The sequence below is a fragment of the Branchiostoma belcheri genome, unplaced genomic scaffold (genome assembly GCF_001625305.1).
Source record: "Branchiostoma belcheri isolate BF01 breed outbred unplaced genomic scaffold, Haploidv18h27 scaffold74, whole genome shotgun sequence".
NCBI classification, from domain to species: Eukaryota; Metazoa; Chordata; class Leptocardii; order Amphioxiformes; family Branchiostomatidae; genus Branchiostoma; species Branchiostoma belcheri.
In genome coordinates this window covers 1,558,389-1,579,752 of record NW_017804398.1, presented here as the reverse complement: position 1 = coordinate 1,579,752, position 21,364 = coordinate 1,558,389, and the positions used below count along the sequence as shown (strand labels likewise).

The following is a 21,364-nucleotide window of genomic DNA, read 5'->3' as shown; positions in this document are numbered from 1 at the left end:
TTTAGAACCTTTAAAAATCCTGCACTTTAAACTGACGTTGAGTATCAACAGACTCACATAGCAATGTGACAATACTTATGGTCTTCAGATACATATTTACCACATAATTGAGTTTTATCCAACATTCTCATCAGATTATAAGAGAGAACTATCTTTGTTATCAAGTCCCGCCCGACTTTGCAGTGGTTCATATAGATATTGCACAGTGGGGTGACCAAATTTCCTGTTGTCGTTTTCTTCTGCGCGGCCGACATCTAAAGACGAGATCTTCAAAAGAAAGTTCTCCACATGTAAGCTGAACGATATTGGTGGTAGTCAGAATGGGGCCAGGAGAGTTCGGAGGGAGCGCCGCTCTTGTCGTGTTTTTGTTCGGCCATTTCGTAACGGTGGTCTTCAGCATCAAAGGTATGACTCTACATACGTGCAGTGCAGTGTTTATCTAGGAAACGATGCGTACGTCAATGTATTTGTTATAGCGTTTAGAAGAATGTAGGAAAGTAGCAGACCGATATAGAACTATTGAGTCGAGTTAGGAGTGATGTCATATGCAAAGCTTAAAGGGGTGGGTTATTCGCCGTTTTATAAATTAAGATGCGGATAGCTATGCATGACATTATGGCAGTGGTTGTATATATATATATTATATATATATATATGCCATAGAGGCCAGTACAACATATCGATGAAGGAAAGAGGATTGCAAACATAATAATTGGGAGGGTCAAAGCCAGGTCACGGTTAAGACGTGGGTCTTCGGCGCACGCATTGAGGGTAGTACATGTGGTGGTCTGTTTGTCCTGTACGTGGTTGCGATGGTGGGGTGGAGGTGAACTGTATCACTATCTATCCATCGTTCCATTTTCCCCAGATTGTTACACAAGGGTTGATGGCCGGATTGTCTATGAAGGAATAAATAACGTGGCGGACTTCGGGCAGCCCTGTCAGGCCTGGAGCAGTCAGGATGGACGGACGCACAACTACTGCCGGGCGCCGCGGGCAGGCGACCTCCAGCCCTGGTGCTTCGTCCGGGCCGACACGGGCAACCTCATCCAGGCGCGCTGTGACGTGGAACACTGTACAGGTGGGTGGTGGAACGGCGCGACCAATCACATTCATCGTAGGTCTACGACGTCGTCGTGCGATTTTGATGTCATGGAATTTTCAGGAAGGCTGAGACAGTTGGCTGAGACAGAATTACTAGCTAGTAACCACCGACAAGGATTTAAGATAACAAAATTTTGCAGGGCATCTGTATCAATATAGCCGGTATAGCGGGTACATTCATATGAGGATATTGATGTCATCGGTTTGATCGCACAACGTATGTGACCATGCCCTAAGGAGAATGCCTGGCTAATAGCAAGGTTATGTTTTTATTTAGTTATAGAGACTTGTTAAAGGTTTGTTTTACATCTTTCTTTGATTCTATAGATGTGGATACTCTATGACGCCATTTCTAAAATGACACAAAGTGGTCCTTTGTGCCCCTGCCCCAATGTGCTACCCTATCATTCTCGTGTATCTGCCTCTATCTATCGTTTGAACACAGAATGCTATACCGTAACGGGGTCGGACTACAGAGGAACACAGTCCAAACCGTCCAGTAACGAGTCTTCAACGGAAGAATGCGTGTCCTGGACAGACGAGAGGTACATAGAACTCTAATGATATAGGTAGAAGCAAGGACATTATACACTGTGTATAATGTCATTGGTAGAAGAAATGTCTTTTGTTCCTTTCGTGCATTTTATCTAAATAAACTTTCACAAGTCCGCAATGGTGGCATATGATTCTAGCTAGCATTATCTGTTGAGTGGTTCGAATATTCTTAAAAGATTCGTTTATTATTATAAGTTTATTATTATCAATATCGAATAGATAACTGGCTTGTGTCATAATCATATCCATTATTATCATTACCTACGGTCACTTTGAGGCCTAATTTCAATGTGAAAACTTGGTAAATATCACAGACTAAACTGCAAGTTTTCTATAAAAGGTTTCCTACTATATATCATACGTAAATAGGCCAATGATTGGTACGGTGTGTCTTTCCCCAGTGGCGGAAAGCGGTTCAACACCAAAGCGCACCCTGACGACAGAAGCGGCCTGGGCGATCACAACTACTGCCGCAACCCCTGGCCGGAAGGACGTCCCTCACCCTGGTGTTACACCGGAAAAACACCTGCCAGCCACAAACAGTGCCTCATTCCCAACTGTAAAGGTACGATACTCTGTATTTATGCTTTATTCAGGCACTTTCATATCTAAGCATTTCGTGGGTGCATTGTGAGATGTATGTGACCAGGGCTTGAACGAAACTAGATTCAACTCACACACCACTGATTACCGCGACAAGTAGGGTCATAATTAGGACCATAGTACATGTATCTCAATAAGCAAAATGACTTTCCGGTTGGTCCCGCTCAGTTCCAGGATACCTGGGTTGTGTCACTGAAACCGAGACCGCGCCGCTCCTGTGGAACGTGGTCCGAACCGCCTACTTCTCTCAACTCACCATAGCGCACTGCGTCACGTACTGTCGGGACCACGGCACACAGTACGCCGGATTCCGGAACGGAAACCAGTGCATCTGTATAGCGGGGCCGAGGGACGTGTTCCGGAGTCTACCCGAAGTTACCGACTGTAATAAGAAATGCGCCGGGGACTCGCGACATTTCTGCGGAGGAACCAACAGCACTGCCTTGTTTGACAGTAAGTTTTTTTTTTATAGTTTCTTATTAGACTGTTTCTTTCCGACTACAGCAGGTATCATCTAAAATGTACATATGTAATGAATGAAAGAGATCAATAGAAATAGAAATAAATGACAATGACAATAAAAGGAAAAGCAAGTAGAAATGTAATGCTCATTGCCCGTATACGTGGACCCAATGGCTATGACATTTACCTGGCCAGTTTCCAGGATGTATTGTATGTACGCGTGTGCGTGAGTGAGTGTGTGCGTGCGCGAGTTCCTGTCACAGTGAGTAAACAACTCAACGACCTGTTTGTCTGTCCCCAGCGCGGATGGGCCAGTGTGGCGGGTGGAGGTACGGGGTATACGGCACCATCCACTCGCCAAACTTCCCCAGTGACTACCCGAACGGCGAGATCTGCTCCTGGTCGATCATGGGCCCAGAGAACCACGTGCTCAGGTGAACAGTACGTTGCTCTGTGACAACATGGTTTAGTGGGGAAGATATTCTGTTTGAGATACTTGAAGTTGAACGATGCTGATGAACGTGTCTTTTGGTCATGTTGCGCTTTACCCATTGGAATTACAGCGCGCATGCGTTACATATTTTACACTTGGTGTCTTCCTCACCAACTACTCACTTCTGCCGTAATAAAATATCTGTTCGTGTGACCTTTTTTGTTTTGTCAGGTTACACTTTGCAATGTACGACATCGCAGACAGCGAGGATTATGTAGCGGTGTGGGACAACAGCACACGGAGGAGGGTCTTACTGACCCCCAGCAAAAACGGCTACGTGGTGGACTCCAACCACGCCGGGCTTCACTTCGTCGCCGACAGCGCGAAGAACGGTCCGGGGTTCAGCCTGGTCTTCGAAGGTTAGTTTGTGTTACGAGGACGTCTAGTCCCTGAAACAGAGCTCAGTGTGTTCTCAGTTAGCTCAAACACAGAGTAAGGTTCGCCGATGGTCTCCATACATTTCAGCGAGTAGACTATAGCGTTACTCAAGAAGCTTCGTTAACTGTCTATTCCTTTCATTCCGCCAGAGTTCATATCAAAGATCTCTTTACTGACCATATTGTACAAAATTTTCTCACTGTTTTTCTTTGTTTGTTTGTTTGTTTGCTCTATCAGCCGTTAAGAAGTGCCCCAAACCGGACATTCTGAACGGGAAAGCGGACGCGGATTCCTTCCTGCCCGGACAATTCGCGACCGTTGAGTGCGACCCCGGCTTCAGGGTGTTTGGGCCGGCTAAGGTGATGTGTGAGGACGATGGAACCTTCAAGAACCTGCCTGAGTGTCTTTCTGAGAACTCCACATTACCAACTCCTGTATGTAAGTATCTTACACGGCAATATTTATATCAATTGACAAGTTTCAAGGTAACAGGCCGTACAGGAAATTAGACTAGACACCTATGTTGTAGTCAACGTGTATTAACAAAAGAAACTGTTCCCTATTTGCCTGTCGGCTTTACTTACCTAGGTGTGAAGACTGATCAGTGTGCTACATTCCTTATTAGCTTTCAGCAACAACAAGACCACGGATGCGTCCATAGTCTCAACGACATCTCATCATTTATCAACGGACAGTAGCCAGGTATCTACCACAAGCACAAGGGACCAGGGAACCACCGAAGTACCACAGACAACAGTGAAGCGGCCTCGTCCGAGAACACAAGGACCAGCAAAGACAAGCACGTTTATTGCTACTACCACAGGTATGCGGTGCAAATTCTTTTAACAATTTTAAAGTGCGAAAATGCATGTGCGAAAAAGTCGCACTAACACACACGCGCGCGCGCGCGCTCACAGACACACAAAAACATCCTGCAACGTCAATCTAAAGTTATCTTTTTCTCCTTTGACTACTGTCCGTTATCAACTTAAGGTGACTGAATATATGTGCAAGCAGACACATATACATATCTCACATGGATAAGTAACAGATATCAAAACACTTCCAGAATCTATAAGAACCTCCAGTGCTCGTAGTACTACTAGCAGGCCGTTCAGCACCACGGAGAGACACCACACAACAGAGCTACGGACCACTCAGTCTGCCGAGCACTCAAAACCCGACTCGTCTTCAGGAAGTTCTCAAGAAGCAGAGGACGCTACAAGCAGTAAGATCAATTTCTAGGGCTCATAAATATATAGATAACATGTAATCATTTTGTAATGTTGAGTAGGTCTTTAATTACGTTTTTTATTAACTGCCCTTACAGTTGTGTCTGGAAAGTTGCTCCGTTAGTTAAGCAGGATGAATTGACTATTGGATGCTTTTCTGCATTTTCATTTTGAATGTTCCATTTGATTTTGATGTTGTTCTGATTTCGTTTTCTCTGCATGTTTAACCTTAGCTGTGGTGATCGGGGTGGTGGTGGCCATCGTTCTCATACTCGTCATCGGTTTACTTATCTACATCTCTTGTGCCGTGTTAGCTGCTAAAAGGTACAGTTTCCTTTGGATCGACGGAAAATATAGTTGGACCCGGTGAAGATTGCTAACTCTGCAGGGTGCAGAATGTATGTCCCGAATACATTTGTGGGTTCCGTTCAGTGGTGCCCCACCACGCACACACCTTCTGGCGAGATGTCACCAAACTGCAGCTCTCGCTTAGTTCGGATTTCTGGTAATACGGCAGCCATATTGTTGTTTTCAAAAGGGCGGATTGGCAGCAGTATCTTTTTAGCAGTATCTTTTTAGCATGTCAGGTTTTAATGTTTCGTCTCTAGCAGAAGCAGGACACGCCAAAGGAAACAATATGTTTCCCATCAGAGGAAATCATTATGATGTTTTTATACGTATTGCATGCATACAAGCCCATAAAGGGCAGAAAGCAACAAAACGCCATGTACACTTTCAGGTGTTTGACAATAAGAAGTTATAAGTAATGTATACTCGCATGTTTCTGCAGTTCACCGATTGTTTTTGCACAGTGATTTGTATAGCTGTAGGTATATTCTAACGTACAAATGATGTGATCTGGTCCCACTGCCATGTTGTACAATGTTATCATACGTTACTTCATTACAATTAGAGCCAGACAAGCAAGCCTTGAGAATGGACAAGCAGAGAACGCAGACGCCGAAGTCAACGTTCCTCTGAAGGACTTCGGCGAGGAAAGGTGAGGTAAACAAAACGACACTTCAAACGTGTACATAGATATACTTCTGCCACGTCTTTCACGCCAACAAGCCTGGGTTGTTCACACAGATATAGTCTGTTACAAATGGTTGTGTAACGTAAAAGTATTATTACTTGCCTTATGGTTACTCTTTATGGATATATGAAAGTTACTTTGAAGTATTGTTTTGGGTGGCTGAGTGGTAAGTTTGTGTACCTGTCCGGACAGAGTAAGTTGACAGCACGTGGGTAGGGGAAAATTAACACGAAGAATGACAGGAGAGGTTAAAGGTCCCAGGATCTGCACAGGAGGCAGCAGGAATTAGATGTTTACATGGGGGAATTCAGGAAGCCGAAGATTGCACACTTCCGGGAAGTCTGAAATCTCTGATTTCTTGTTAATATTTGTTTTAGCAACACTAATGATGAAGACGATGTGCAGACTGGTAAGGATGCTGTGCTGGGAGAATTGTGACCAAAGATGGAGAACTTTACGTTTCGTACTCCTCCACTTCCAGAAACTGTAGATATGCACGAACTGTAACACATCGCTCCTGCTTCAAGTGTAACCAGCCCTCGTATTGTCTGAAACGTACTCCAAGTAACGAGAAAACTATATGTGAGAAGATTTATGTAGCCTCTGTCATGGAATTGCAATGCTATCCTGTTCAAGACGTGTCTTTTGCAAATTTCTCTTATCTTGAAGTTTCTTGAACTACTTTTGCTAGGAATCACATTCGTAAAATTACAAAAACTAACGTTTTAATACAACCCTGAACTTTCCAGCAGAACACAACAGTACGGGCTCCTTGTCAGCAGTTTGTAGTATTTGTTTCTTACAAAGATAGGAACGTTTATACGCAATAAAGTTTAGAACGAACTAATCGACTTTGTTGGGCTATATATTCTATTCTTCAGGCATTTACTTAAGTAGAAAAGTTTATCGAATCGTTTGTTTGTTTGTTTGTTTGTTTGTTTGTTTGTTATATTTCAGTCCATACCATGGTATGGATGAAATATATTGTGTTCCCTCATGTTTCTTCTCCTCCTCCTTCTCCTGCCAAACAGTCAAAGGGATTCAACTCCGCCATCATTCAGCCAAATGACTTGAAATTTGGCATGGAGGTAGAGTGGGCCAATACCCCCAGGAGTTTTTTTCATTTTTTTGATACATGCCTTTGACAATTTTTTATGAAGGTTTTTTGGGGCATTTTTCGCCAAAAAATGGATTTTTGGATCCTGAGCCCTGGTTTTACAACCGAATGATCTGAAATTCGGTATAAGGGTACCTTGAACATGTGTCTACAGAATAGCAGTCACATATTTGGCATACACCACTTCCAAATGACTCATTTGGCTATTTTCAGCAAAAAAAGGGCCAAAAGTGCTATACCCGTTCCATGTTCTATCTAAAGAATGGCCTGTTCCATCCATGGAACACGTGTTCCATTGCGGGTTACCTGGGGTCACATTGCACGTAAGTCGTGCATAATGACCCACACATTCAATTTTATGTGCCTACGACCTTCAAAATGTATCAAATCTCATCATTGTTAGTATTTGCATACCTGTAATAAGATTAGTAAAGCTTTCGAGATTCAATGTGCTTGTTCTTGCATCTTTGTTCTCAATTACATAGCTACTATATAATTCATTTATTTGAAAATCTTTGCCAGTTTTACACTGGGGTAAGTTTGGAATAGTCCACTTTTGCGTGGGAGGGAGATGGACTGAAATATGCTGTATTTGCTCCCAAGCAAATGTCGGCCTCTCTAGTTTGTTTGTTTGTTTGTTTGTTTGCTTGCTTGTTTTTTTGCGTGCTCGTTGAGGTTTGTCTGGTTTGGTTTCATCTTGTTTCAGTTGTACCCTAACCGGGCAAAGTCCCTTAGCTATGAGAGCATTACTCGGCAATGCGCAACGTCAGCTATTCATAACGATTATCTTTGGGGGCCATACACCTTATCAGTGCCAGACCGACAGGAAGAGCAACAAGGTCATTTCCGGCGGTTTTCTCACATCAGTAACGCCCGTTTCCTTCCGCCGCAGTTCTAGGAGGAATTATTTCGTGTGTTGAGATATTGAATTAGTGCACGCGTCAATCGTTAAACCGCGGTCATGGCATCTACCCACGTTTGGATGTCTCTTTGCTTGTTGTGGATGTTCAGCGCCGGAAAATGCCAACAGCAAAATACGAAAGGTGAGCAACCGTTATCTTTGCCCGCTTGTTCATCAACTGGAAGTTACATAGGATACAGGCTTGTTGCCTATCCAATCTCAAGGCTCAAAATGTGTTAGGCTTGTACAAGTGTACTGATTTTTCCGAAACTAAATTTTCTTGCTTGTGTTTTTTGGGGCAAACTTAAGTATGATTGATGTGAGATAAATTTGCCTATTTATGTACTGTACAATAATGATATTGATGCAGTCGTTATCAAATTGAGGCCCGTGTTCCGTATACTAGTATATCATGAAGAAATATTATAATACTACAAGCGAGCATTAGACAGATATAGGTGCAGGACACAACTTTGAGGTTCCAGAGGATGGGGGGGGGGTAAATTATTGGCCACTTACTCCATCGTGCGCTATTTCCAAAGCAAAGGCCAGGCTTGTTTGGGACGTTTTTAGGCGTTTAGACGTTTGTTTAAGTCAAGTCGATTTTTGAAAAATGCAACAACAGGCATGTGTTATGCGACTATGAATAAGTTTCTCATTTTTCTTGCAGAATGCTACACCAGAAGCAAGTCGGGAGTGAGATATGAGGGACTCCTTGATATCAGTAAATCCGGACAGCCATGTTTGCCGTGGAACGAGACAGAACTTCCGTTTGTCGGTAACCATAGTTACTGCCGGGCACCCCGACCAAGGGATCTCCAGCCGTGGTGCTACATCCAGGGGAGGGTATCCCGACTGGACGTACCGTGTGAGGTCGAGCACTGCAAAGGTTCGTTGTAAAATATTGTTAAGTAAGGGCCAGGTCACAAGCGTCGTGAGATCGTCGTATAATACGATTGCAAACTGAGGACATTCTTGACATAGTGATGGTGTGTCCTGAAAAATTCAGCTGTCTTGTTACGGTTGCCTTTAATAGATTCTTGTCGGCCGTTGGTTCTATCACAATCTTGAAAACGTTTACCATCAAAGTCGTTTGTCGACCTACGACGAATGTGATCGCCCCATAGTTCTGATCTTGTTATACATTGTACCAATGCTTGCAAGCATTGTTATAGGTTATATACTGACTTACTACTCAGCCAATATGTAGCCATATCCTTTTCCGGCACGCCGGTGGTCCGTCTCAAGATCACATACCGTCTTCCTTTATATGATACACCATCTTGAAGTTGGCGTCTATGACATATTCGTGTTTTCCAAATCTTAATTATCGGATAAGTAGGACTTACGTACGATGTAACAAATATTTCCAGAATCTGCCCACATCGGATGTTTTCGCCTTGACAAACCACCGACAGACGTGCTGGCAAGCGAAGCGCCAACCGCCGAAGACTCGATGACAGTCGACCGCTGTCTTAAGCTTTGTCGTAATAAGAAAATTCCAGACTACGCAGGACTGACAGACGGAAACAAGTGCTATTGTACCTATTATGCAAAACAGAGACTATCGGAAGCTGACGACTGCTTGTCGCCTTGCAAGGGTAACGAAAATCAGAACTGCGGGGGCGACACTAGCATCGATATCTATGATGGTAGGTTTTGCAGTATGCAATATTTTCTTAATCCTATCACAACTAACTTCTTCTATGCAACGATATCGATGCATATGTGTTGGTTGCTGTATGGGTGGTTTTGGGTACATATTAAGCGTGCAATATCGTATACGAATACAACAAAAAACTTCGTAGGTCCTCAGGGCTTACTACCGTGCTTACTGGACAGTACAGGAATTCTTTTTTTTATCATTTTGCAGTAAATATGGGCCGATGTGGAGGCAAACACTACGGACTGGAAGGAACCCTGTATTCGCCCGGATCCCCCGGCCTTTATCCTGGTGGAGTCAACTGTACGTGGGAAATAAACGTTCCTGGGAACAGAATCATCCAGCTCAGGTTCAAAGACCGCAATATTGCTTACCCAACCGATATCGTGGACGTTCAGGACATGGGATATCCCCTGAAGCGGGACAGAATCTCGCAAGTGAACCAGGGTAAACGATTCCTCAGTTCGTCTAACAGCGTACGGGTGTATTTTCGGTCGGACCCCAAAAGCGGTGGAGGCCAGTTCACCCTTTTCTACAAAGGTCAGTAATCGGTAATGATATTTCATCCTCTAAACTGACAACTGTTCTACTGCCTTTCATTATACTGTATACAAGCACTTGTATATGACAAATATCAAACTGAGCTATCTTTCATTTACAAACTTTCTTCCCCTAGGGCTTGCCAGCTGCCCTGCACCGACCATTCCCAATGGGTCTCTGGAATTAGACAGAAAGCTCAAGCCGGACAGGGCTCTGTTCAAGCCGGGGGAAGAAGTCAACTTCACCTTCAGCTGTGACGCGGGCTATCGGAAGTGTAGGAAGAAACGAAAGTCGGCCACGTGCAAAAACAACGGCAGTTGGAGTAAACTACCGGAGTGCCGTCCCGAGCACCACGACACGTGTGACGTGCAGACATCTACAGGTTTGTCGGTTATGCAGTTTTAAGAAGGAAACACCAATATGAAAGTGGCACACAGTATTCACATGCCTTAAACATCGAATGCAGTTTGCGCTCACATGTTGAAATATATCGTAGATAGATAGAAAGATGATGAATGAGTAGCAAAAACTTTATCTAAAGGATGTGGCTTGAGCGCGTCGTCTATCACTCCCATCCCACTTATTCGATTCGTAACATCTTTTATCCCAGATACATCTACTACACAGCAGACCCATCACAAGACAACACATCCACCCACTGCCGAAACAACTCCTCGTGCATCGACCATTCACGACCAAGTCACCACAGTAAGACGGAAAACCCTTTACCAAACCTCCGGCTCCACGATGACACCGACACACACATTTACCAGTTCATCGCACATGGAGACTGTAACTGCCTCGTCAGAGCCTACAGATTCTACATCCAAGCTTGAGCCGCCAGAAGAGCCCAACCTGTACGAAGGACAAGGCCAGGGAGCGGGCAACAACAGTGAGTTATCCGGATAGCTATGGACAGTGATTGCCATAGAAGATAAATGAAAGCCTTTATTGCATTTTTTTTCTGCTAAGTTGAGGTCGCAACGAAACGTGTTTTAACATGTATGCAAAGTTGATAAATACATCACATATAAATACACTCAACTTCTCCTTGATTTTTTGGTATAGTAGAAACAAAGGGACAGATATGATTCGCAATGGAAGGTTTGTCTGGCCTCCTTAGAAATATAAATTTGTCTAAGGTACTTTTAATAGAGGAATAGGGTCTACATAGAGTCTATCTCTTTTCAGCTTTGTGTATGTGATTGAGGAAGATCTGCTATGTCAGGATTTGTCTTGAATATCTTTGGTTCTGTGATTTATTATCATCTTGCTATTGATTAACTGATTTATTGATTGTGATTCATGGATAAATTGGTGTGATCATTTTCTTTTCAGTAATAATCATTGCATCAGTCGTCAGCGGATGTGCACTATTGGCTGTAGGCGTTGTGACCTGTATAGTGATTTCCAAGCGAAGGTAAGTATCATGCACTATGGCATCGATCGCTGAGAATAGGCTCAACAAATTAAGCTGCATGTTTTCACACGAAGAACCCTGCGAAAAAGTAACTTGAACTGGTGAAAGTATGATATTTCCCCCTCTGTGGATAAAATTAGGTTTTGACGTGAAATACAAATCACTGATGTTCCAATTTTCATCAATTTTCCGAATTAATGGAATGCATCTGTGTCTCTTCGCAGGACCCGGGCAAGAAAAAGACCCCGACTGAACGCTGCACCCCATGGGCAGAACAGGGAGAGTGAAGTCGTGGATGACGTCCTCACGTACAACTTCCGCACGCTGGCCAACACGGCCCAGATCAGGTCAGTAAACGACAAAATATCAGCAATTATCATTCGGTCTGCTTGTCCTCCTTGTTACCTCCGTGTATGGTTGTATTGTTTGGTGAAGTGGCAGGAATTTGGGTACCATAGATTGACCTTAAGGTCAACTTGGAAGGAAATGATGGCTGGCAGGCTGACTGGGAGGAAAAGATGACTCCGACCCACTGCACACGGGTCACCCAATTACAATTAGGTTTCTGTTCTACTAGGCCCGCTGAAAGTACGTCGGACCATCTCTTTGTTTTTGCCAATAAATTCACAAGTTTGTTGTTGAAGTTGTTGTAGTGGCGTAGCTATAACCAAAATGTTGATGTGTTTTAGGCTACAAATAATATCAACCGTAGACGGCGCTGGATCTGATCCAAGTTACCAATGCCCGGACGCCGGCTACGCGACGGCCAGTATGACCAAGACAAAGAAGGTAAGTGCAGATGAGAGATAGGGAGGATCTTAGATGGGATTGTATGAAAATGGAAACATTCGTACGTTGTGCGTCTTGTATAGATATTGCCCTAGAACGATGAGAAATAACGAAACAAAATGATGTACATACTGCGGTGTGTCATGTTGCTTCCTCAGAAGCTGTCAGACCCACCAGGTGAAACTGTGTATCAAAACGCGATCATGTTCAGCACCACGGAGAGGGCATCCACCAAGAAAGACCCGTCCAAAGCCCCCGCCATCTACACTAAGGTCAAGAAGAAGAAGAGGCAGGTTGACAGTCCAGGCTCCACCCTTGGTTCCCAGACATCCAGATCTGAGAGGGATGTTGATCCGTGCGAGGCAAAAGTGCGTCCCGAGCCGTGTCCACGCACCGTCACGCTGTACGCCAAGGTCAACAAGAAACGCCCGCCGGAACCGCTTCCGTGGGAACTGGTAAGTCCGATTTTGTATCATTCTGTTTTCAAGCGTTACTATTATAGTTTGTAAGTCTGCACCTAGATAACCACCTTCAACATTTTCTCATTGTCACACAACTCAGTTGTACTACATCACCACTGTCAAACGTTTTTGCTGACACTTGACATGAAAGGTACTTTTTTGAGAGCTGTTTTGGTCAACGATATACATGGCCATACATTACTAGCACCTGTAAACTGTGATATTTTTATTTGCTCGAAGGAAGAGCTGCGTGAACCAGGCCCGGATCCGGAAGTGACGTATCCGGAACTGGACCATGTGCAGTGCCATGTCGCAGAAGTCACGGAGTTCCTCCCTGACGTCACGCCCTCCCACAGCGAGGGTGTGTATGCGGAAATTCGTGACATCATGGTACGCAATTCAAGGGAGTCCAGCAGTGGGGACTCTTACAACACGTATGATAAGGCCGCTCATGGTTACAGTAGCGAATAGGCTTACATTACAAGCTGTAACAGGCGTTCAACGTTCAAAATGCAACTACATAAGCTATATGAAGTGTAACGATATTTACAATGATGCTCTTTAAAAGAGCTTGAGTTTAGAAAAAAGTCGAGCCATGTTGGTGCTGGTATCACTTAAGAGCTCTAGACTTTATCACTTCTATTTGTACTTCCTAAGGTACAAGAATGGCGATGATAACTCTTTTTATAGTGGTAAAGTGTAATGAATAGGTTTGCGAGGAAATTAAACTGTAAAGAAACAACTCTACTATATAAAGTAGTGTACGAATGTAAGCGGATGACTAGACAGTTCTAGTTTACCTACCCACGTATGCATGTACGGAAAGTTTCAACTTTTGTTCATCTCGTATTTCTTCCGTTAACGACAAACCTCCTGATGGAATCTTGATTTGATCAATAAAGAATCATTTAACACATACATTTGGTGAGAGTTCTGTTTTTGAAGATACGTAATCCTCTTTGGACAAGACTTACATAATTGGTCAGACGAGGCACTCGGAGCAAAGAGGCGGTTTATTGGCTAGTGACAAAAACATATTTCCTATTTGTCCGTTATTTTGGTGTTCATCCTGTTTTTCACTGTCGTATCTTTTCACAAGTTGTTGTCTTGTTCACAAGGGTTTGTATAGTACAGTAAACAATTTCTTATCCCTGATGCCTTGCACAAATAGAAATGAACAACATCTGCCCCCCCCCCCCCCAAAAAAAATAAGGCAACTGTGCAGTTCTGTGTCGGTCTATATGTCTAAAATAAACTTTAACATGTAACATGCTCTCCATGCTAACACCCCAACTAGAGGAGAAAAATGATGATAATGGGACAATGGACCTGGCATAAGCAATTGCTTATATTCAGTCCCATTGTGGCATTATGCCATGGTTCTTTTTATGTCTGCCGTTGTGTACAACTACAGAGCCAAATGTGGGTGTTCAGCGTTCTAAATACCACTTCTTGTCGGTAATGTGTGAAAGAAGCCTGTATGACCGTGTGATTGGATACCACAGCGAGCCCTTATCTCACACAGACAGACACACTGACGGAAATTGCCTCTTGTATCCAGATATCTGCTCGCTTCAAACTTCCTTCCTCAATGGCCTTTGGGCACGATGTGTTTGACCAAACCTCGCCCATGCCCCCAAGGACAGGTCTTATGAAGGTTCAAAATGGCAGCGGCAACATTTCTGTCCTTGGATTTTGTTCTCCTACTGTGGGTTCTGTGTTTTCAAGAACAGTGGGCTAGAGAAACGGAAGGTAAGAAGTCGTCACATCGTATGACCTTTCATCTGATCATTTCCTAGTCATTGTTTACGGTATGCATGGGCAAGAAAAGGTCATCGAGATAATGTCATAACTGAATCGTACGTCCAAAATAGGCTTGAACAACTTTTCTTGGCTTGGTTGTAAACTATCAGGTTTGAAAAGGCGTTTCTGAAGAACATTTCAACATAGTGCTTGCATGAATAACCTTTTTATGTAAATCCAATGTCATAGCTGGCAATTGTTCTGGCTAGTAGTACTTAAACCCACCGCCATTTTCTGGTATAGTCCTGGATGAATTAGGACTGTCTAGAAGAATTGGCTTTGCACAAAGCGATACCGTTAAGAACGTTATCTAATTTACCTACGTTACCTAGTTACCTAATACAACTAACTGTGCACGAACAGAATGCTACAGAAGAGATGACGGAGGTGTGAAGTACGACGGAGAGTTAGCCGTGTCCGAGACCGGGCAGCCCTGCGTGTACTGGAGTGAGACCGACGTGGTCTTGGCGGGGCCGGACCACCGTAACTACTGCCGCGCCCCGCGACCAGGCGACCTGGTGCCGTGGTGCTACGTGAGAACTGAGGAGGGAGAGCTGGTAGAACGTCGCTGTGACATACAGCACTGTACAGGTACGCCATGTAAACACAGTGAGGGACTGCTTTACGTAAACATTTTGGCATGATTGTGGGTGTGTCGTACAAAATCCAGCTATCTTTGTATGGAAAAGGTTGTCCTTTTATATCCCTGTCGGCAGTTGGTTCTGTCGCAGCCTGCTTGAAAATTCAATATCAAAATCGTAAGACGGCTTACGAGAAATTTGACTGCGCCGGTATTATGCAAATTGTATGCAAATACTTCAAGGCAATTTTCTAGTAGATATCTAAGAACCACCGTATTCCCAACACCGGGGATACTAGTATATGGACCTGTACAGTCGTTCATTTCAAGAGTAACTGCTACACACGCGACATTTTATTTGCCACATTCTCAGTATGCTACACGGTGACCGGCGCTGACTACAGAGGCAACCAGTCCCGGCCGGGGCCCGGTGGAGCGCCGTGCGTGTCGTGGACGGACCGCGGAACATACAACGGCAAAAGTGTGCACGCAGAGAATCAGGAGAACCGGAACAGAGGCGTCGGAGAACACAACTACTGCCGCAACCCCAGCACGTACTTCAGCCCCTGGTGCTACACTGGTGGAGGAGAGACTGACTACAGACCTTGTCATATTCAGGATTGCAAAGGTAAAGATTCAATTCAGGGTGTTGCCATTGGCATCGATTTTGTGATAGGACTACTAAAGTATGCCCCGAGAAGTTAATGCCATTTCAAACAATATTGGTCCATATATGTCAAATGGCTTGTTGTTTTTCAAATACCGGTATGATATACCACTCTTTTCACCGTTTCCCCACAGCACCAGGGTACCTGGGCTGCTATAACGACGATGATGGCAACCTCATACCTAAAGCAGTGACACCTCCGAAATGGTCGCTAACCATCGAGTCCTGCCTGGAACACTGTCGCCTGATCACCAGGCGGTACGCCGTCATTCGGAACGGGCAGGACTGCTACTGTACGGACGGCGTGACCAGCACAGCAAAGCCGCTCAAACCGAGCAACGCGTGTGGCGTTCGTTGCCATGGCAACATGTTCCAATACTGCGGAGGCTACAAAAGGACCGTATCCGTTTTTGATAGTAAGTTGCCAACCTCAAGTATTACTCTCGGGTCGGTAGGAAAGTACTTGGATGTCTGAACCGTAGGTTTCTGTGTCTGTTTGTCCAGACAGAGTAAGTTGACAGCACGTGGGTGGGGGAGATGAAAAGGCAGACTGACAGGTCAAAAGGTATGACACAGGAAATGGGGTACACCTGAGAGTAGGTTGACAGCATGGGTGAGGGAACAGGCAGAATGACAGGATGTCAGTAGGTCAGACACACGAAATGTGGTGAACTTGAAGGTGACAAAAAACCCAAGTACTTCCCAGAAATTTGAAATGTCCAATGTTGCTCTTGGGTTGTCGTGGGTATACGTGCTGTTTGAAACTCTTTGTAATGAGAGACAAAATTTATATTTTCAGCAAATATGGGAAGGTGTAACATCTCGCGCTATGGACAACAAGGAACCATCTACAGCCCAAACTATCCTGGGTCCTACCCGAGTTCAACAGATTGTCACTGGAACATCAGTGTGCCGGAGGACCACCTCATCAAACTCCGCTTCCAGCTCTTCAGCATTAACGAGGCCAGCTGGGTGGGCGTAGGCCGGGCCGGCGGAGTGAGGATTACCGGGCAGGACCCGGTGGGCGGGTACGTCACCAGCTCGGCTGCTGCGTCAGTGCACTTCCGGGCACGTCCGTCACAGGACTCCGCGGGTCCTCGGGCTCGGGAAGATGACGGCATGCCCAACGGGTTTATTCTGCTGTTTGAAGGTAAGCTTCAGTGTAGGTTAAAGACATGGAAGAAAACTTCGCATTGCAGTAAAATTATTGTGTAATGATGTGCTGCATCATATTCAATATAGACTATACAGTATTCAGTGAGGCAGGTTATTACTTCTGGGTACGGAAGTATTGTTTTGGGTGGCTGAGATGTGGGTTTGTGCGTCTGTTCGTCCAGAACCAGAACAGGTCGACAGTGCGTGGATTGACAGCTGATCAAAGGTCTTAGAATCTAGTCGGGAGCCATCATGTATAGACATGGGAGAATTCAGGAAGCCGAGGGATTGCATGCTTGCCAGAAATATCTGACTTGTTGTATTTCATCATCATTTTAATTCAACCACTTAACTAAATATGTCTCTCAGTTGTTAACTCCAATATATTATCACTTACCCAAAACTTCATCACCACATCAGAACGTTTTTAAAAGATTTCAATTTCCCCCTTTGTTATCTATGTACTGTGTCCTCTTTGCCATCATTTATCATTGGGTGGGGAACCAGACCTGCGCTCTTGAATTTCCTGTATCTACTGTTTTTGCCTATCTTAAAGTTGCGTTTGTTTGTTTTTCTTTATTATATGTATTTATTTCAGTGGTGCCGTCAACATAAGTGCTTTCCACTTGAGTGCGGCACCACCATGTCCTGTACCTTTTTCTATGTCAATGAATAATAAAAATAAAAAAAAAATATGTCTCTGATAACCATCTTTATTGCAGCGATTAGAAGGTGTCCGACCCCGACCATTGCTCATGGAGACTTTGACGTCATCCGGCCCATGACCGTGGTGAGCGACGGGTCCATCGTGGCCGGAGACACCGTCCGGTTCTACTGTGATGACGGCTACAGGCTGACCGGTCCGGAACGTCTACTGTGCACGAAGAACGGGGACTTCGACAAAGACGTCCCAGTGTGTCACATCCCAGAGACCATCGTGATTGTAATTGCCAGAACTACAAGTAAGTTTACAAAAAACATAGTTGAGAAAAACCTTACTTGACAATATTATTTCTTTATCTCTTATCATCTGATGGGTCTTTCATGACTTAAACTCGGCAAGAAGATAATTATCTTCCTTTCGATGTGATCTTACAGGAAGAACTACACCACCACCACTTCCTCTGACGTCCAGAGAAGGATCTGAATTACACCCAGGTACGTCAGGGACAAGTACAAGGTCAACTATAGCAAGAACCACTGCCCTTGACACCACCTTACAACCACTTACACTAGTTACAGCTCTACGAACAACTACACCCTCACGACGACCTACAACACGACCACTTCCCCGACCAACTAAAACCAAACGGCCCTCTGCCCCTGGGCCAGATCAACGGACAACTGAACCATCGAGGGAACGTTCACCTGAGAGAACTGCGCCAGGCGCCTCTGTAACTACACAGTCCAGTGTCACACTACCCGATGGAAAGGCCACTTCCATCCCCTTCACCACCGATTCAAGAAAGCACCCAATCGCACGGGATGAGGTTAACATTGTGCCCGCTAACACGGGGAAAGCAGAATGTAAGATCCTTGCATTTCAGTTCACTGTACACTGTCATTTTTACTCACTGCAACAGATTTTCTGTTTGCATGCATCATCACTGTAGATATCTAAGTCTAGCATTACATACCTCCCGACTCAATATGTCACCAACATTACCAAACAAACTGTTTAACCGCCAGAAAACCATTTTCACAGCTTACTCGACGAAAACAACACCCGTTGACGTGCCATCTACTTGGAAAAGCACACTCTTAACTTCACCCAGTACAACTGGATGGGTACCGGTCCCTCCACACCAAGGTCAAGACCAGTGTACAGCACTTCAACCTCCATCCAACAAGCAACCAGTGTGCGGAGAGGCTTCCCAACCTTGTCCACACAGTCGATGTCGAGGACAAAACATCTGACGACAGAATCTGCGAAGACGTTCCCGACAACCCCCGCTGAAGACTCGAGGACACAACAGCAAGAGGTCACAAAGGACTCAACCAAAAAGGCCCACAGACTGGGATTAAACAGTGAGATATTTGTATTTCTGAAATCGTAGTAGTACATGTATGATAGGACCATGATAATTTCTCGACTATTCCTGCTCAGCGTGTTAAAGGCAGCGATGTGATTGTGTTGTTTTGCTATCATTGCAGTCTTCGCCTTGATCGCTATCGCTGTGGCGGCGTTGGCTTTCCTATTCCTGCTGCTGATACTGGTCGTATGGAGCTGTCGAAGAAGGTACGATATCCTGTTTACAGAGAACATTATTGCCGACAGATCGCGATAAAATTCCGTTGAAGACAGTATTATTCTTGATATCTGATCATAGCCGTCCTGTTCTTTTCGTGCCCTCTCCTCAGGAACCACAAGATCAAGCATCAGAAAATGGAGAACTACAGGACAGAAATAAGAGCGCCACCTACCGGTGGTACTACATCTGAAAACGTGCCAATGTCAGACATGTCCTCAAGTGGGTAAGTTTTCTATTTTCCACAGTTGTATGTACACTGGTAAGACCGTGGTATTGTGTATGAACTACAGCGACGGGACAGTCTACTGGTAACGTCACCAGGACAGCTTTATGTAATAAGGACTGCCCTGTGCTCAGTGAGGCCATGTAATAACACCTCAAAGCCAACATGCTAACATGCTAACATACCAACATGCTAACCGCTCTGCACTCTACTGTTCAGACAGCAGGGTGACTCCATGGCAAATGGTACGGCTGGCCCGAACCCCCAGGAAAATGCAGACATGGTAAGTCAGATACTATAAGTACTTACTGATAAGACTCATCCCTGAGGTGAACTTGTCAGATCAGGTCTTTTTGTAATGGATGGATATGAGAGTATCATTTATATGACCAAGCCCTTTTGATTCTATGCCATGCACGAAGGACATTTAGCTGTGACACATGCTGAAAACCTGAATGTGACACTGCATACGAGTATCAGTACCCCAAAAGTAGTTCACTCACGCTGAATTCAACTTCTCCCCCCCCCCACCTCCTTGTCCCTCTTCTTCAGAGTGATGATGTGGACAGTGACATTGAACCGGAAGTGACGTACACAGAACTGGACCTGTCCATGAACTGGGACGCCCCAGTCAGACGGACCCAGCCGGAGACGGTGTACGCTCAAATCCGCCCTCCGCCGGACAAGACTGGGGCTACTTACGCCGTGTAGAGATGGATAATTAAGTTACAGATATGGGATGATGACGAACATATAAGGGGTCAACTAATAAGTAATGCAATTTCTTCTTATAAATTCTGTTTATTATTCTATCATTCTAACAGCATTATATCATACAAGACGTATGTAACTTAGAGGTACTACATTTATAATATAATTTACATTAGAATTAACTTTTTAGTGTTGTTGTAATTGACAATGTGAATTTACTTGACTCACGATGCTGGCAAAGGGTAACAAGAAGGCATTGTCGACATGTCAGACATCACTGGTCAGTATATTTACACAAACACGGCATTATGTTTTCGACTGGCGTTGTTTAACTTTAATCTGTGAGTCCTTCAATGCATAATGCTCACATGTAGTGCACACAAAAGACGTATATGTAGTGGTTTTAAATAGTTCTTTTGGTTTGTCTGTATCTATTGTCTATTGATGCCCTACACTGCACTGAGCGTGACCGTTTTATAGAATATTAATATTGTAACACAAAATGACAACTGTTTGAATAAACTATGATGATTATTGTTGCAATAAAACTTACAATGCTTAAAGATATCCTGGTTTTGTGTTGACGATATGGTCTACGTGCCTTTGACAGTGTTATTCGACCATTTTATGTCTTTAACCCTTAGGTAAGAAATTGGACGTGGTTGCTGACTGAACATCCCTGAAATCAGTTTTGAAGTAGCCCTCGCTGACCACTTTCCCTAGTACTTACTTAGACTAGTTAGATCGTACAAGCCGACCTAAAGTCTTCTCAGATAGGGCGCCCGGTAGGACACCGGCGAATAGAAAACATCCGATGTCAAAGGCCAATTGCTTACTGTAGGTCGTTCCAGTGGTAACCTCGGGTCATCCCTCCAAATAATAGGCGGATGGCGGTTGGCTGGAGACAGGAAACGTTCCGGGATAGATAAGGAACTTGGAAGCTGGGATTTCAGTAGGATTAGGGAAGATTCGTTACCTGTGGTCTATATAGTGGTTTCCAGCGATATAATTAGATGTGTTAAACTTGATCAGAGGCTGGCTAGGGATTAAGGCTGATAATTGGAACATGATGTAAGATGTTCAGGTAAAAGTGTGGTTCAAAAGACAAGACATGCAAAACATTGAAAGAAAAATTCGTTCGTTACATCTATGAAATTCGTTGGGCGATATATTTGGTCACTCGGCAGTCGCAGAACAGTGGGCCACTAGTGGAAAGGGG

General features: G+C 44.4%; 2 protein-coding genes across 3 annotated transcripts; both read left to right on the top strand.

Annotated features, from left to right (window-relative positions):
* Positions 1–205: 205 nt before the first annotated feature.
* On the top strand, positions 206–6,710 carry LOC109485237. Of its 2 annotated transcripts, none has more exons than XM_019788684.1 (13): positions 206–405; positions 869–1,081; positions 1,550–1,649; positions 2,061–2,224; positions 2,431–2,715; positions 3,026–3,158; positions 3,389–3,576; positions 3,833–4,033; positions 4,221–4,418; positions 4,665–4,823; positions 5,061–5,151; positions 5,741–5,832; positions 6,241–6,701. In XM_019788684.1, exons 1-12 carry the CDS (start codon positions 321–323, stop codon positions 5,829–5,831), a joined length of 1,908 nt encoding a protein of 635 aa, XP_019644243.1. In that variant the 5' UTR covers positions 206–320; the 3' UTR covers position 5,832; positions 6,241–6,701. The 2 variants fall into 2 exon arrangements, with proteins under 2 accessions (XP_019644243.1, XP_019644242.1); XM_019788683.1 differs by having other exon boundaries at positions 208–405; positions 5,741–5,827; positions 6,241–6,710.
* A 1,148-nt stretch (positions 6,711–7,858) lies between these two features.
* LOC109485346 lies at positions 7,859–20,462 on the top strand. The gene is made up of 21 exons (XM_019788905.1): positions 7,859–8,023; positions 8,552–8,770; positions 9,255–9,533; positions 9,755–10,084; positions 10,221–10,466; positions 10,695–10,976; positions 11,423–11,504; positions 11,729–11,851; positions 12,194–12,293; positions 12,452–12,748; positions 12,995–13,115; positions 14,921–15,148; positions 15,511–15,765; positions 15,939–16,220; positions 16,604–16,954; positions 17,682–17,921; positions 18,058–18,486; positions 19,114–19,198; positions 19,321–19,434; positions 19,654–19,717; positions 19,987–20,462. The coding sequence occupies exons 1-21, from the start codon at positions 7,942–7,944 to the stop codon at positions 20,143–20,145; spliced, it is 4,368 nt and encodes a 1,455-aa protein (XP_019644464.1). The 5' UTR covers positions 7,859–7,941; the 3' UTR covers positions 20,146–20,462.
* The last annotated feature ends 902 nt before the right edge of the window (positions 20,463–21,364 follow it).